The sequence below is a fragment of the Neltuma alba genome, unplaced genomic scaffold (assembly GCF_004799145.2).
Source record: "Neltuma alba isolate B1F8T4 unplaced genomic scaffold, ASM479914v2 tig00003699_pilon, whole genome shotgun sequence".
NCBI lineage: Eukaryota > Viridiplantae > Streptophyta > Magnoliopsida > Fabales > Fabaceae > Neltuma > Neltuma alba.
Genome location: NW_021633395.1, coordinates 109579 through 127028, shown reverse-complemented (window position 1 = coordinate 127028; position 17450 = coordinate 109579). Strand labels below are relative to the sequence as shown.

At 35.2% G+C, this 17450-nt stretch overlaps 1 protein-coding gene and 1 long non-coding RNA gene across 2 annotated transcripts; both read right to left on the bottom strand.

Annotated features, from left to right (window-relative positions):
- Positions 1-3549: 3549 nt before the first annotated feature.
- Positions 3550-8462, bottom strand: LOC114742282 (cysteine-rich receptor-like protein kinase 5). Its single transcript, XM_028930554.1, has 7 exons — positions 7643-8462; positions 5695-6459; positions 5403-5540; positions 5167-5288; positions 4808-5040; positions 4041-4200; positions 3550-3876 (listed from the first exon to the last, which is right to left on the bottom strand). Exons 1-7 carry the CDS (start codon positions 8460-8462, stop codon positions 3550-3552), a joined length of 2565 nt encoding a protein of 854 aa, XP_028786387.1.
- Positions 8463-14159: 5697 nt separating this feature from the next.
- On the bottom strand, positions 14160-14593 carry LOC114742291 (uncharacterized). Its single transcript, XR_003739848.1, has 2 exons — positions 14529-14593; positions 14160-14422 (listed from the first exon to the last, which is right to left on the bottom strand). It is a non-coding gene; the product is annotated as an uncharacterized LOC114742291 (long non-coding RNA).
- Positions 14594-17450: the final 2857 nt, after the last annotated feature.

The window sequence follows — 17450 nt, the reverse complement described above, 5'->3', positions numbered from 1 at the left end:
AGAGTTTACAAAGTAAATGACCTTGCTGTCTCTAAAGAGAATCCGTGCACCACCCCTTTTGAGGTTCATTTTTCAACTGAAATTGGAAAATTTTACAGAAACGATGGAAAAGTGAAGAAGCAAAGGGTGGTGGGAAAGAATAAATAAAAGCAAAGCTGAAACAATACGTCTTTACCGCCACCCAAAGATTATCTTCCGAGTGCAGAACTTCGAAGGAGGCAATAATCTGGTACGACGAGTGCATGGTTCGCTATTCGAACCATCCCTTGTTCTCCACCGTCGAAACAAGGCCTACACTGCGCCTCTTGAATACCGGCGAAGTGTCCCAGCTGAGCTTCTTGCTGATATTGTTGAGCACGCTTAACCATGAAGCAGCTAACCGCACTAAGAAATATGCCACAAGGGAAGCAAGCATATCTGGGCTCGGAGCAACGTATTCTCTACTTCGGTGCACGCAGGACCTATCATCCCAAGATTGCAGAATTTGTCTGAGTGCTGTGATTGGAGACCTTTCAACATGGTGCTGTTTGGGAAATCAAGGAGGAAGAGTTCTATGAGTTGCAACGTTCGCTATGAGTTATATCCTTTTTATAAGTCTGATGATCAGCCAGAAGCGACGGCGCCTCCACCGCCTGCACTTTCTCCTCCAACAAGTTCTTCAGATCCTCAAGGTAAAATTCAACTTAAACATTTTTTTGTTTGCTGAGTACCAAATACGCTTTTCTGATTTTTATTTTAAAATGCATATCTGGGTACATCTATTAAAGAAAAAGATTATGCTGATTTTGGCATCAAAATAAATTTCCAAAAAATAATATGGCAGCTGAGGAAAATTGAATCTAATCAGAATGTGAATATGATCCCCTGGTCTTACGGGATACAGTCAATTATCATATGATGTCATTACATTGAGACGTCGAAGTATATGATGTTTTTGACTTTTCGCAGTAAAAGGGAAAGGTCAGTCAACAGGGACTATTATGGTAGTTGTGGTTTCTTCTGTTGGTGTCTGGGAATTTTGTTTTTGTGTCGCCTACTATCTCTCAAAGAATCTAATCAAGAAGAGACGCAACATTTTTCTCAGACAAAAATACTGTAAGTAATTTTTGTTCTCGGACAAATTTTTATTTATCCATAAAAGTCGGCTTGTCTAAAGAGCTTTTGTATCGATGCTTTTATTGCTTTCAGCATCCTTTACTATTTTCTGTGTCTAGTTGGAAATGAAAGCCATAATTTAGAGCCTCTACAATTTGGTTTGGCCACTATTGAAGCTGCAACAAATAAGTTTTTTCATGAAAAATGTTTAGGCCAAGGTGGATTTGGACAAGTTTACAAGGTAACACACGTCATCAGTATAAATGTTACACATAGACACACACGAACAGATTTATATATGTTTCTTAACTTTCAATCTAATCATCTATGGTTCTAGGGTTTCTTTCAAATGGTCAAGAAATAGCCGTCAAGAGACTTTCAAAAAATTCTGGTCAAGGTGGAGAAGAATTCAAGAACGAGGTTTTATTGATTGCCAAACTTCAGCGCATAAACTTGGTGGCCTTGCTTGGATTTTGCATAGAAGAACAAGAGAAAATCCTTGTTTATGAATATGTTCGGAACGTTGACTACTTTTTATTTGTTTTGACAATCTATACCTTCTTTAACTCTTACTGAAACTTGTTGTTCACGCTATCTGATGTATGTTGGAGTTAATTGTCTATAATTAGATTACCTTTATTTTGTCTCTATATATATAATCACTCGCAACAATTAATGTAAAGGTTTCCAAAAAGGCAAAGCACTAAATTGGGTAGAGCGTTGTAAAATCATTGCAGGAGTTGCTCAAGAAATTTTTTTATATCAATGAATATTCCTGCCTTAAAATTATGCATCATGATATCAAACCAAGCAATATTTTATTAGATGATCAAGTGAATCCAAAAATATCATATGTTGGCTTAGCTAAAATGGTTGCTATCAACACAAATAAAGGAAGTACAAATAAAATAGTTGGGACATAGTAAGTTCTAAATCTTTTCTCTTTAAGCTCTACGTCTATTTTGATATAGTTGAATTAAATGAAGAAAAATAAGTGTTCCTAAGAAGAGATTCAATAATTTACATCTCAACTAATCATTGAATGTCTCAATTAATGTTCTTATTATGTATTGTATAAAAATGTTGTTATTAATATTTTTCTTTTTCAGTGTTTATATGTCTTCAAAATATGCAATGTACGGGTAATATTCTGGAGATTCAACATATATGGCAATTAATAATGAAAGGGAGATTATTATAATAATTTGTTTTACTTAATTGTTACAAACTTGTAATCAATGGGGGTATGATAAAGCTGATAGAGATATTAGATTCAAGCATAAATAATGAATTCAGATAATGTAATGAAGTGATTAAGTGCATCCTTTTGCATCAAGTTGTTTTCTATTCAAGAAAATCCAGATGCAAATCAAGCCTTTGTGCACGGTTACAATTAGAACCAGTCTTGGCACTCATCACAGTGGTGAACATCAAGATACTCATCGTTACAATAAAATCTACCATTCAGATATAGTTTTAATGGTCTAGATTTAAAATTTTTAATTAATAATTTTTAAATAAAGAAATTATTGTTTAAAAAAATTATAGTTGAAAAATTACATTTATTTTGAATTATCTATCTATTAAAGGAAGACATTTTTTAAAAACAAAGATATAAAAAATTAAATCTTAACCATTTATATTAAATTTGAATAGTTAAGATTTGATGAACATTATAGTATTCATCACGATAATGAGTATTGAAATTAGTTTCAACAAGAATTGTTTTATTTTATATAGATCTCAGTGATGATTCAATTTAGTTGTCAGTTCCACAGAATCATGCTTTTTTATGTCATTGTCAAATCTGGAGCTTACCAACTGATTTGGAAGTGTAAAGAACCATGCTCTGAAATGAAGTGTTGTCGAGTGAATTCTTTGACTCCCAAGGACAAGGCTTTTATTTATTCTTTTTCCTAAACTTCAATTGCTCAGTTTGGTATCTACAAGATTAAAGTCTTGCCACATACAAAGATAGAGCCTTTGCTATATAACCTTGTGAAATTCATGTTATTTCATCATGTTTTCCTTTAGTTATCATACTTTTTGGTGAATTAATGTATATTTAAAAGTATTTATGATAGGAAAATATGCGTAGTTGATACTTGTACTAAAATTATAGATTTATGATTAATTGTTAATATTTTGCCCCTAATTCATCAACTTTAGCTTTCAGAGTTTGTATTGTTTTGTTGGGTGGTTGAAGCCTGCTAATGGATCCAATTGAAGCAAATGTTAATCCCTTTAGTTGAAAGAAGGTCGGAGAGTGACGACCTCTTAATGGACGGCAGACAAAGGAAAAATGGGCCAGAAAGCAAACCAAGTCTCAAATAATCAAATTGTTATTGCAAGCATGTTTTAAAAATAAAACCACGCTTGTTATGCAATAAGAGAAAAAATTCTAAACCTTCAATTCTCAAGTAGAGAAAAACAAAAGTTGAAGTCTCCTGCGATCTAGCGAGGAGATATTATATTCTCCGACATTTCATTGATGGAATATTGATTATGGTTGGCAAGTTGAGCCTCCATTGACCTACTGGTTTCCGCTGGTTCCATTTGACTATGGATGAAGAATGCTGGCTCTTGAGGAATTGGCAATTGAACTGAATCATTACTCAGATATTGAACAACTTTGTTCATGGAAGGCCTAACTCCTGGATTTCCTTGAACACACAGCAAGCCAATATGCATGCATTTGATTATTTCACTGTGTGATCCAACTTCTGTCAGATTCGAATCCAATATTGCTATCAAATTGTCATCCCTCCAATGCTTCCAGGCCTGCCATTATGTTAAATCATTAGTTTAAAATAGGGCATGCTACTAATTTGATTATAGATTTTTGTTAACATAAGCTCCAATGGTTGTTTGATGCTTATGATGACAATGACAATGACCGGTTTGAGATGATCATTTGAGAAACACTAAAAGTTTACTATACTTACATCGCTTAAGAGTCCACCAGCATATTGAGATTCATGTGATTCACATTGAGAAGATATATTCTTTCCACTTATAATTTCTAAAACAATGACTCCAAAGCTGTAAATATCTGATTTCTCAGAAAATAGTCCAAACTTGATATATTCTGGAGACATATAACCCCTACCAAAAAAAAAAATCACACATAAATGTATCAATGTATGTTGGAATTTTAGCACCACATAATTTGAGCAAAGTCTTACATCAATATTTAGATTCAATAGAAAATTAAAGTGCACATGCAAAATATACATAAAAAGCTAAGATACATACATAAGCACACACATATACATATAGCGAAAGAGAGATGAGGCCATAGAGATAGAGAACTTACAATGTTCCAACAATTCTATTCGTGTTTCCCCTAGTTTCATTAATGCCAACAATTCTCGCCATTCCAAAATCAGAAATTTTTGGATTCATCTCATCATCTAACAAAATATTGCTAGGTTTGAGATCTCGATGTATTATTTTAATGCGTGAGTATTCATGAAGATAAAGAACTCCTCGAGCAATTCCTCCTATAATTTTGTAACGCTCTGGCCAATTTAACACTCTTGACTTTTGTGAACCTATAAATAATTAAATTATTTTGTGAGCATACAATTGAACCGCGATGTATAATTTATGTCTAAAATCAAATTACAGATTATACAATAAATATATATTCACCTTAGAGTAATAAAAGAATGGATCATACATGAATGGAAAATTGAAAAATGGTAAGAACAGTTTGATCAGAAGGGACGAACCAAATAAAAAATAATCGAGGCTCTTGTTAGGAACGTATTCATAGACAAGTATTTTCTCTTGATCTTTCAAGCAAAATCCTAATAATGCAACCAAGTTTCTGTGTTGAAGTTTGGCAATTAGTAAAACCTCATTCTTGAACTCTAATAAGCCCTGACTTGATTTTTCTGACAATCTCTTTACAGCTATTTTGCTACCATCGGGAAGAATGCCCTGAAATCATAATATAGTTAGATAATCAGGGGCTGACAATCTATTTTCATAATATAGTAGACGCTCTCTTTATGTACAATCAACAATATACATAAATAGACATGTTTGATCGCATAATCAATTTACCATGTAGACTTCTCCAAATCCACCTTTGCCTATTCTATTTTCAAGTGAGAACTTATCTGTTGCAGCTTCAATTGTTGCCAAATTGAATTGCAATGACTCTAATGTGGCTCCCTCAGCTCCGACTATAAACATATGTACATTTTAAGGTAAGTACACCGCAATAATATAGTTTTTCTCACAGTCGACTGACTCGTCTTTTTTTCTTTCTTTTTTCTGAGAAAAAATAGCATACATACAATTTTTCTTCAGAATGGCCTTGTAACTGTTGCTCTTTTTTCTCTTCCAGTAATAGAAGCCGAAACAAAAAAGCATGATTGAGACAACAGTAAGGGACACCGCTGTTATAATTGTTCGTGAGTGGTCCTGATCTTTTCCTGCGTAAATTAACACGTGTGTATTTGCATGCCATAGACAAGAAATGGAGCAGATTTGTATGTAGAAAATTGAGAGCAAACTAGGAATGTCAATTTATATGTAGTGAACTATGTCCGTGAGAAAGATGATTAATTAGATCCTCAATCACTTTACCTGTATTTCCCGAAATGTGAACTTCGGGAGTCGGGGGATATGCAGGAGGCATCGAAACAGCACTTTTACTGTCATCATAAAATCGGTACGATTCAAACCTCAAGTTGCAGCCAGGACTCATGACATTTCCTCCTCGCTTCCCAAGACAACATGACGTCATATTTTCCTGAGCATCCTGTAGACATTTTTGGCAATCTTGGCTAGACAGGTTTGGAGTACATTGTGCAAGAGTATACAAAGTTGTAAGCTCTGAAGTGCTGACTTCTTTTTTTGTTGCAAAATTCTTCACTCCTACGGGCGGTGAGTTTGATATCGCCTTCACTAGACCACTCAATGTAGCAGCTAATAGCCGATTGAAGCCATCTGTTTGGTTTCCAAGCATATCCCCAGCAACTGCTGTATATATAGGTTGTGTGTCTTGGGTAGAGAAGAAAGAGCGATTGGAGTAGCGAAGCATGCACATGTCATACCAAATGATAGCCTCCTTCGAAGAGGGACACGTAGAATTCAGTTCCTCAATTCCGTTACTGACGCATTCATTACAGAGCCCAACGGGCACGTCACCCCGACACATGAAGAGGCCGTAGACGGTAGTGTCGGAATTGTTTCCGACTGTGGTGCTGTGGAATCCATTGCTTTTGGTGTCATTGGATGACATGGAGAGCTCGAGAGTGAGACTTTTGAGGTTGTTTAGGTAGGGATCGTTGGCAGTAAAACTTTCGGTGGTCGAGCAGTCCGAGCCTACAAGAATAGGACTTCCAAGCCCTTTTCAATAAAAGAAACAAAATGTTTATGACTATGTCATGGCCTCGATGTACTATTCATAAATACCCAATTAATACTTCAATAAGTAAGGAAACATCATTATATTTAATTACGAGTAAATTGTTGTTTTTTTTTCCAAAGGTGAACAAATTTTTTTTTTTAACTCTCTCTTTAATTGGATAATTATTTCTTAAAAATTCAATCACATCTTCAATTTAAAAATAGGAAAAGTTAACTAAAAAATAAATCGGCAAAAACGTATCTCCTTTGACTTTAGTCCTTGAATTTTTTTTTTAGTGCAAATTAGTGACAACTATTAAAAGCGTGCGTGTATATAACCTTTAATTTGAACGAACATACATAATCAATCCCAAGGAAAAAAAATTATAGAGGGCAATGGATTGTGCCATTTTTATGAAAAAGAAAAAACTAACGCAAAGAATGTATTGAGGAATTAAAACATTAAATTTATAGCTTTGATGTCGAAGTAGGAGGCTGAAAAAAGGGGGTGATAAAGGAAACATATGGAAAAGCTTTCTGGACTTTTAGGAGTCGGGACAACAATATGAAGGAACTCTCACTGGATCCAATTTTCAATTGTTAATTTAATTTGAGAACTTTCCAAATAACCAACGGCATGGTATCACAATAACATCATCCAACCTCTTTAGAGAGAGAAGCTGTAAGTTCTATCCTGAAGGATGGATTTCGTTGGATATAATTGTCCCTTGAAAAACCAACTCTTCAAAAAAAAAAGTATATACATCAAAATATTTTTAATTCTTAAACATATTTGAGAAACAATTAAAAATAAATAAACAAGAAATCAACTATATATATATATATCATGTTTTTGTTTTCTTATATATATATATATATATTATACTAATTATTAATGAATATATAAAAATAAATTTATTTTACAATTTTACTTTATTGTGTTTTTTGAGATTTATGTGGAGTGACAAAATTATGAAGTATCTCACAGAAAGAAAAACATAACATGCATAAAACTAAAATCAGAGCAAAATCAAATATGTGGGAGTACTAATCCAGCGACGAAGGAAGTCTTTTCTTCTTCTACATGGTTTTTGGCCGCTTATAAAAATAGCCGAATTATCAACTCGCGCGTAGAAAGGGGAAAGTAAAGGAAAGGGAAAAAAAAAAAACATGGTAACGTTACCTTGAAAGGTAGAACCACTGGAGGGAGGCTGGTTGTCCTTATAATAAAATCGGTATCTTTCGAATCTCAAATTGCAGCTCGGATTAAGAAATCCACCACTCCAGTGGTCCTTCTCCTTCAGAATATCTTCTATCAGGCCATGTAGACACTCACCACATAATTGTGGGGACAGACCCGGCGTGCACTCTGCAAGAGTGTATACCGATCCTCCAGTACTCAACCTTGCTTCTTTTGTTGCGAATTTCTTGGTATCTGATGTCACTGCCTCCACCACCGCATCATTCAATGTCTTGTTCAAGCCTCCGATTTGGATGTCTGATCGTAAGCATGATGGAGAACGTTCGTAGACAGTCTCACAACTGCTGCTTGGCCTGTTAAGAACAGGCTGTTGTTGGAGGGTGGAGAAGAAAGAGCGGTCGGAATAGCGGAGGAAGCACTCGTCGTACCAGATGATTGCCTCTTTCCGGTAGGGACACATCGAGGCTATTCTATTTGTGGCGTCCTGAACGCAATCTCGACAGATCTGAGTGGGGACGTCATCTCGGCACATGTACTCTCCATATACGGCGTCGTCCGTGTTTGTGCTGCCACATCTGGTGTTGTTGAATTCAGGAGTGGTGTTAGTGTCGGCGGCCATGGAATAGAAGGAAATTAAAAGAGTGTTAAGGTTGAACTGGTAGGGGCTATTGGAAGCGAAGTTTTTATGCGTTGTGCAGTTGTGGTCATCGTAAGCAGGACTGTCTGCTTCAGAAGTGGAAGCGAAATTCAAGAAGGTGAGAAGCAGAAAATGGGATAGCAGTTTCAGAAATGGCATATCCATCTTGTTCGTGAATGCTTCTACACAGGTTCATGTTCAAGTAAATCAAAGTGAAGCGAGCTCTCACAGAACGGAAATTAATTTGCACATGATTTCCATTTTCCAGAGCAGAAAGCTTTGCCACGGCAAGTCTGCCTTACCTTGTGACACTTTAATTTGCGCCAATGACTGGATAAGAAGAATGATATTGTCCGCAAAAATAAAGAGCAATAAGACGAAAGAGAACCATAACGCATCAATCTTTACAAATCAAGTAAATTTGATCATCACAAGTTTCTTACGTTGTTGTGGGGGCGACCTCCTGTAGCCTAAACAACAAAAGCTTAAGCAATTGAAAAAAACTAATAAATTAAAATTAAAGATCAACGAGAGGGAGGGAGCTAAGAACCAAGGAACAAAAAACCGGACTGGACACTAAACCGGTCAAGATAGTGGGTTAAGGGTCAGTGGATTAGATCGGGGTTAGACTGGGTTAAACCGGTAATAATTAAAATAATATAATTTAATTATAAAATATTTATGTGTATAATTTTTATCTTATTTTTATTTTCTTTTTCTTTTTTTCCCGTCTTTTTCTGATTTCCTCACATGGTCCAATACAATCCTTTTTTTTCATTATTTTATAGGTTACATTTTTATCTTTTCCTTCTCTCTCTCACGTGAATGTCCATCACAAGGTGATTTTTTTTACTTTTTCTTCCTCTTTCCTCGTGAACAGCCGAGTACTTTATCTTGGTTCTTCTCTTTCTTGTTCAGAACTTCAAAGCCTGAAAGTCGTTTCTCCCTCTTCCACTTTCGTTCTTTCTCAGATAGAGAAAATAAACAGTGACCTTTTCTTTCGTTCTGCACATCTATTCTACTCTGGTATTTATCCTCCTCCTTGCCTTTGACTCTTCCACGAGCATAGGGTTGAGACTACACATAAGAGGCTTCCAAATGGATCTTTCTTTTCATGATTTTTTTTGCTTCTACCACTTCTCTCAACCGTGTTCATGTCTTCTCCGGTGGTGAGATGGTAAGAGTAAAGAAGAAGAAGGGGAGAAAAAGAAAACCGGTAACCCACCCAACCCACCGGTTTTGCCGGTTCTTACCGGTTTTTCTCGGTTTTTTCCGGTTCATTTCGGTTTGATTCAAAACCGGTTTATTCTTCAAACCAAACTGGACTGGAGGCCGGTTCACCGGTTTTCCGGTTGAACCGGCCGATCCGGTCCGGTCCGGTTTTTTCTTCATTGCTAAGAACATATCCAAATATAAAATAATCAGATTTAACCTACATATTATGGCAATAAAGCTAATAAGTAATAAAAACTCATGAATTATAGATAAAACCGTTGCCTTATCTCAGCGATCACCAGTAATACACGCTCACCGTTAACAGGCATCAACTCTATTATGGTTTCCCACAATTTTCTTACTCTTCGTTATTAGCCTCCACTGACTCCACTTTTTCCCTCCACCAAATTCTTCAGACGCCTAAAGTAAATGAAGTTAAACTTACGCTTTTCTGGCTCCTTTTTGAAAACTTTAAAAAATCATTAGATGTATCTTTTTCTCGAACATATAAATTGACGTGCAGATAAATCATTAATCAATATGTCAACGTCAGTATATATTATAAAAGCTATAATAAATCTACTATATTTTTACGTGATGAATAGTAAAATTCACCTCAAAATTTCACCTAATTATTAAAAAAATACGTTTAGTTTAATTTCAAATAAATAATTTTTTAAAATGTGGTATTCCGGTCATGCCATCAACTTGGGTCCCATGGGGAAGATTTTAGGAAACCTTCTTATTTTCCACCACTAACGCGCCTTTTGGATCATCTTTCTGTCTCTATTAAAAGAAGATTCCTTCTTGATGGGGTGTATTTTTCAATTTTTAAAGACTCTATTTTCTCACAGATAATTTTTTTGGCCAAAATTTTCCAATAGATAATTGGAAAAGGCTACGGAATAAACGAATGGAAAATTAGAAAGCAAAGCATTGACCTGTGTCTATGTTCGTCATCGTCAGTCAACCCCTTTGGTGCCATTACCGGCAATGACAGCCTTATCCTTGTGCTGACCGGTGACTAGAAAGATTCAGTCTAAGCGAAGTGGGTTGGGTTTGGCCCATAACGGAAATTGGCATGACCCCCAGGGGAAAAAACTGGAACCCTGTTATTTACTATTTTAAATATAAGAATAGGTTAACAGTCTTAAATATAAGATTTTAATTTATTTTATCTCACAAATTTATAATATATTCTGAAAAATATCTTTTTTGATTATAAAGTATTCCCAGCCAAATGCAATTTTAATATCTATGATTAAATAAAAGAAATTTAAGGAAATCAACACATATTTGTTATAAATAACTAACTCAGTCTATTTTTTTTTAGTTTTTATCAAATTAGTTATTAAAATCTTATATTAAGAATCAGAGTATTTTATTTTGGACAGAATACAATGGGATTGGCATTAAAAAAAATCAATGAAGTTGTTGTTGGGAAGTAAGTTATTCTTAGCTATTTCTAAATTTAATTTTTTTTCCCCGAAGATAAAATAAGCCTGCTGAAATAACAAAGAATAAACATGACAAGAGGGGGATTATTAAAAGAGTAAGATATATGATGTGTTTATCGCACTAATATATTTCTTATGTAATCACCTTAAATTTGAGAAATATTATTTCTTTAAGATGATAAAAAGGTACTGATTAAAATAATTAATTTTGATAAATTGTTGCACGCTTGGGATCAATGGAAGGATATGAAAGGACTTAATAACAGATAAGTTGGATCCAAATCTAAGCGAATCCAATCTTTTTTTTTTTTTTTGGCATGGGAGAGGGCAAAGCCCAGCTTTACAGATTAAGAAGGGGAAGGAGTTCCCAAACTCTCGTCAGCTACCATAGTCCGAAGATGAAGTGGGCAAGAAGGAAAGAAATCCGAAGACGAGAGCCCCCCCTTGGCCAAAGAATCAGCAACACGATTCTGATGCCTAGAAATATGCAGAATTTGTACTTCCCATTGGAGATTCAGCATCTGTAGTAATTGAAAAACCACAAGATTGTGTTTGGTACCGTGGTTACAGTTTGTAATCGTCTGAATCAAAATCTTCGAATCTGATTCAAGTATCACTTTCTCAAACCCCATGTCCCAAGCTAGTTTGAGTCCTTTAAAGGCCGCCCATTCCTCAGATTCAAGAGCTGAACAGGTTCCCAGTGCATAGGCAAACCCAGCAATCCAACTCCCATTGTGGTCTCTGATGACTCCCCCACAGCTTGCTCGGTTTGAAGTTGATACCATAGTGCCATCGACGTTGACTTTAATCCACCCCAATGGGGGGAGTGTCCACATCGCAAATTTGTGCTCTGTGGTTTACCCTTTACAAAGGGTTCTTTATTGGTTTGTACATACAGTTTCCAAGAGTGATTGATAATTAAATCAGGATTTGTTGGTTTCGCGAATCAATATCTTGAAGATTGAATAGTTGCCCCAAGTCCACAGCTTCCAAATGGCAACACCCCAGACCAAATCCCATTGTAGAGAAGAATTCTTGCCTATACTTTTCTGAAGGTTGAATTTCGCCCAATCTCTAAGAGGGGAAACAAAGAAAGGGGAATGAAACTTAGGATGCACCAAGATTTCCCCAGGAATAAGTCATGGCCGAATTATACCTTTAAGAACCCTAATTTGATTTTATTCCAAAAATCAATCCAAATACTACTTATATTTAAAAATCTTTTCAGAATATTCTTGAAACCGTTAATGGTTTGGACTTTCAAAATAGAGAACATATCTGTATAATTAAGAGAAAACAAAAAAATCAGAACATTTCATTTTTAGTTATTTTTTGAAAAAAAAAGTAATTTTTAATTAAAGAAAAAGTTAGGCGGAATTTTGGAGGTGCTCCATGATTATTTGATTAAAAAAAAAAAGGGAACAGATATGACGTTAGCTGGAGTGATGTGGGAGAGTGAACGCAACACATGAATAATGTGGTGTCGTGTCGGGCTGAATCATGCATGAGAGGAGACCCAATAGATGAGCATGAATATGATGGACCTTGGTTCAATGGATGCGTGACACGTGTCCTCAATTATTTCCCATTTTTTTGATGCAGCGTCTGGGGCAAAGGAATGGAAGATAAAAGTGCTTCCGGTCGGAAAAAAAGAGAATAAAACTGCCCCTTACAATTTTTTCCCCATTTAGAATGTTTCCTGAGCACTCCAACCTGGAGGCAAGGTGGGCCTTACAGAAGAGGTCTCTCTGCTCCCTTTTCCTCCACTCTCTATCTTCCCATTCCTTCCTTCAGATCTAAAGCAGATGTGGGGATGGAGGGAAAATGAAGTGAAGACCTTTTCTCGCGCAGCCCAACGTCACTGTTCAACTTAACGGTATTGCGACCTGGATGTGTCACTCTCTGATGCCATTGTCCCCGCTCGGGTGTGATGGAACCATTGGCTTTGAAATTTTACAATTATTCCGTTTGGCCATTCTCAATTATACAGATTTGGCTTGAAGAATCATTTCACCAGCTCGTAGCTTTGCCTCATCCCTAAACCATTAATTGGCGACGCTTGTTCCTGTCTCACCAACACACGAGTGGCTAGCACCACTTGTATTCAATGCAATCGTAGGAGTGAAGGGTGAGTGATTGTCAATGTTTGAATGAACGTAGAAATTCAGTTTACAATGTGTTTTATGGTACAATGGGAAACAATGTTATTGTATATATAATTCAACGCACAAGATATGATATGAGGGAGGTAACTGGAGGACAAATAAGAGTACCCTCTACAGGAGTGTCAAAGGTGATTCTATTCTTATTTAGCTATTGATTATTTTTATTAAGTTATTGGCTACTTTAGTTTTATTATTGATTATGTTTATTTTAAAAATTCAAAAAATGTATTGAGAGTTATCAAAATTTTAATGACTATTCTTATTTAACTATTTACTACAATATTTTTGTTATTTTTTTACTTTTATTTTAAGAATTTAAAAATTGTACTATGAGTTGCTGATAGCATTAAGGCTTAATGACATTATTATTAGATTAAGCTTAATCTAGGTTAGATTCGAGCATTATCTTGTCTAATTAAATGTATGCCTCCCAAAGAACTCTTTTGCATTCATATAGACTTGAACTCAAGACTTTTTGGTTAAACAACCAAAACCCCTTTTATAAGGATGAAACACCGGTTGGTGATCTCACTTATTATTTCATTCAGCTTATATTCAAAAAATAACGAGGCTTGAGCACGCTTTTTACATCAAACACCAAGTCCAGCAGCCTAAAGCAAGCTAAGCTTTCGTTGTGTGTTGTGGGTGGTTTTTTGTTTTGTCAAAAAAAAATTATCTAATTTGAAGTAAAATCCATAATTTTCTTTTTAACTTTAGAGCTTTAATCACTACTACAATGAAGACTTTTTACTTCTGTTTTGGATGACTTTTTACGTCTGTTTTGCAGGGGACATGAAAAGAAGGGACATAAAAAGTACCCCCTTTTTACTTCTGTTTGGAACGGACGAGAATTAACGTCTGTTTGCCAAAACAGACGTGAATTCACGTCTGTTTTAAAATTAACAGACGTGAATTCACGTCTGTTTTTTGATAAACAGACGTGAATTCACGTCTGTTTTTTTTTTAAAAAAGATTCAGTTCGTATATACTGCTTCTCCTACAGCCACAGTAGCCATAATAGCCACTTTCCAGCAAGTTGAAATAGTATGAACCAGTCAATATTTTCAGCCAAGACATATCAACATCATAACTTCATCTATATAGACACATTAATTAACTAACTAGTCAAAAAAGAAGAACAAATTACAAAAGTCAATATTGATCCTATTGTCTCTAAACATAAACTTGCTCAATCCCTGGACCACAATTCTTGAAGCAGTTGCTGTGCCAAAAGGTCTTGGATGAAGTTAATGTCATCAATAGTATATGAACAATCATTATCAAAAATCTGTAAATTGACAAATGAACAAATTTAAACATAGGAAGAAAATAAAATAAGTAACAATTCAATTTAAAAATTCAACTATTATAAAACTAAAATTATATTTACTTACCTCATCAAATTTTGTAATACATCCGCTCTCAATAATCTCAAACATATAACGGATAATGTAATATCCGCACTCTGTTAGCCCTTGTTGCTTAGCACACTGCAAATCACAAGGAAATGATAATCCAAATTCATATATAAAATAACTGCCATCAATGAAAGAACTTCAATTTAAAGTACTCACACTAGGATATACCCAAGTTGTTGAGCCATTTTTCCCGGAACGCTTCCCATCAGTTATATAATAAGTCTTTAAAGCCCTATAAGCAAATGAAAGCACAAGTTAAATAATTTATATTGAAAACAAAATTATTGATCTACATTAAGGTACTTACGTGTTGAAAAAGCCCCTCATCTCATCGCTTGGACGACGACCCAAGGGATCAAACCAGTAGATGACATTGTCAATGGGACAAGAAACACACAAACTCCAATGACAACTGCATCATAGAGTAAGACTTATACATTACTGGATATCACAATAATTCTTAACAATTTAAGTATGTATAAATAAATATAATTAAGCTACTTGCCCTTCAATAATTGGTGCCAAATAACAAGGTAATTTAGTGTCTCCAATTGTATTGCCCACATATCTGATTCTCCTATCTAGTGGGTTGTACTTCTTCTGGACACTTGCAGGGCATAAATATCCATACAAATTTCTTTTCTCCATTGATGACATGCATTTGTTATGGAAGAAGCTATCATTGAATTGAAATAAGATAATTATTAGTATGTGAAAGTAAGAGATTAGAAATTTAAGTTAGAAATGAAAAAGTAAACTTACATGATTGCTAATTGAACCCATGCTATGTCCAACTCCTTCAAGGATAACAAATCCCTGATGTCTTTGTTGTCAAGTCCAAAGAAATATGATTTTTCTTCACCCACAATCCCTACAGGCATCTTTATGTCGACCTTGTTAATTGTTTTATATTCCTCATATAATTTTGCCAAGCAGGGATATCTATTAACATCTTCCTGGTCCTAATGAAACATCAAATAAACATAATAAGTATTATAAGTATTATGTTAAAAAAATGCACACAGTATAGAATAACATTTTCTTACCATCACAGGTATTATCTCCTCATCAACAAGGTGTCTAGGCCAAAGAATGAAAGTTCCAATTGCCTGACCTAACTTCACAACTTCAGCAGTCGGGAATGGCACATCCGCACTTGTCTCTCCCTCTCGAACAGTCGTAACTGTAACCCTCGCTTGGTCCTCTTGAATATGTTGGTGATGGATAGTGCTCCCTTGATTGTAGAGGAGAGCGTCAGCAACAACACGCATCCTTGGGACCTCTAAACGAAGACAACAAGGTTGTCCAAAGTCCGGCGTGGGACTACTAGGATCATGCTCTCCCAATGCCCCCAGTGGATTACAACTGTTTTTAGTGCTAGGAAAGATGGGGGAATCCTAAATGAGAGAAATGCAAGTATTAAATTAAATTAAAAAAACGTTGGTAAAACTCAACATTAATTTAAGTGAAATTGATTACAAACCTGGGATGTGCATTGTTGTTGAACTGTCCCAATTTGTATGCTAGAGACCATAGATTTCATCTCATCACGAAGCTCAGCCATAAGCTCTTTTCGAAGTGACTGGCGTACCGGGCTGGGGATGATATAGACAAAATTTTTAAATCAAGCTTATTAAAATTTTTTTCCTCCCCTCTCTTCTATTTTCCTCATACTAAACATGGGTTAATACTACACTCGTAACGGGCTGGGGATGATATAGACAAAATTTTAAAATGATAAAAAGATTAAACATCAAATTTTAAGCAAATTAAAAATTCAAGAACTGAATGACACCAACTAAATTTAGTGAATTAAAAAGTTAAAAAAATTAAAAGATTAATTTTTCTTAAAAGAAATATGAAAAATGTCAAACCAATTTGGGCTTTTAGGGAACCAACTTCCACGGTCTATCCTTTCCATCCCCTACCTCAAACTATACCATTTTGGAGGTAAAAATGGAGGCTGAATACTATTTCCAGGTCAACATCTATTATTTTAAAGTATTTTTAGTAATATTTAATATTTTAAAATAATTTTTAGTGTATTAGGTCTCAATATTATGTTTCTAATAACACTTACTGTCTTCAAATTAGTTTAAAATAGTAAGTGCTATTAAAACATATTTTAGAGTGCGCCCAGAAAAATATTTTAAAATATTAAACGTACTAAAAATTATTTTAAAATACTGAATGTTACGAAAGAAGATTTAGAATGATAAAAGTTGGGTTTTAAAAAAAAGGGTTGAGCCTCTATTTTTAACATCCAAAACCGTGTAATTGTGAGTACAGGAGGGGCAGGTAGAAAGAGAGGCAGAGGAAAGACAGAAAAGACGGTTCTTTTTTTTTTCCCTCCCCCCCCCCCCCAAAAACGAGGGGAAGGGGGTGAGGAGATAAGGAATTCAGTTTCCTTGTCATCAGGAAAAAGAAAGATGGAGGAAGAAACAAAGCTCGAGCTTCTAACAAGTTCACAAACATTAACCAAAAAAAAAAAAAAAGTCTTAACCTCATTATTTTTGTCACCTCTTTTGGATATAAACATCATTATTGGTTCACAGAGGAGAAGCACTTACCTGCAGAAGCTGCAGTGGTGAGATTCTTTCCGGAATCCCTGAAATGAAGTTGGAGCTTTGTTGAATTGGAATCATGCGTGGAATAGAAATCACGGAGTGAGATGTTGATGCAGCTGAGAGCCAGTGAACCAAGGGATGAATCCGAATCCAGAATCACTCCCACTGGTATAGATTCAGTTTCGGACTGTGTTAGGGTAATCATTAGGCATACTAAGCCCACCGTAAGGATGACAATTGCTCTTCGCCTTCTCTGCATTTTTCCAATTCCCTGCTATTACCTTTACTCCTCTCCTTTCATCTCTCTCCTCAACTCCTAAGTCCTACCGTT

Excerpts from the sequence above, each read along its gene's own strand:
- LOC114742282 (XM_028930554.1), bottom strand. The coding sequence starts at position 8,462 with ATGGATATGCCATTTCTGAAACTGCTATCCCATTTTCTGCTTCTCACC. Across the intron at positions 5,541-5,694 it reads TCACATTTCGGGAAATACAG|GAAAAGATCAGGACCACTCA; the intron begins GTAAAGTGATTG and ends TAATTTACGCAG. Across the intron at positions 5,289-5,402 it reads GGCCATTCTGAAGAAAAATT|TCGGAGCTGAGGGAGCCACA; the intron begins GTATGTATGCTA and ends ATATGTTTATAG.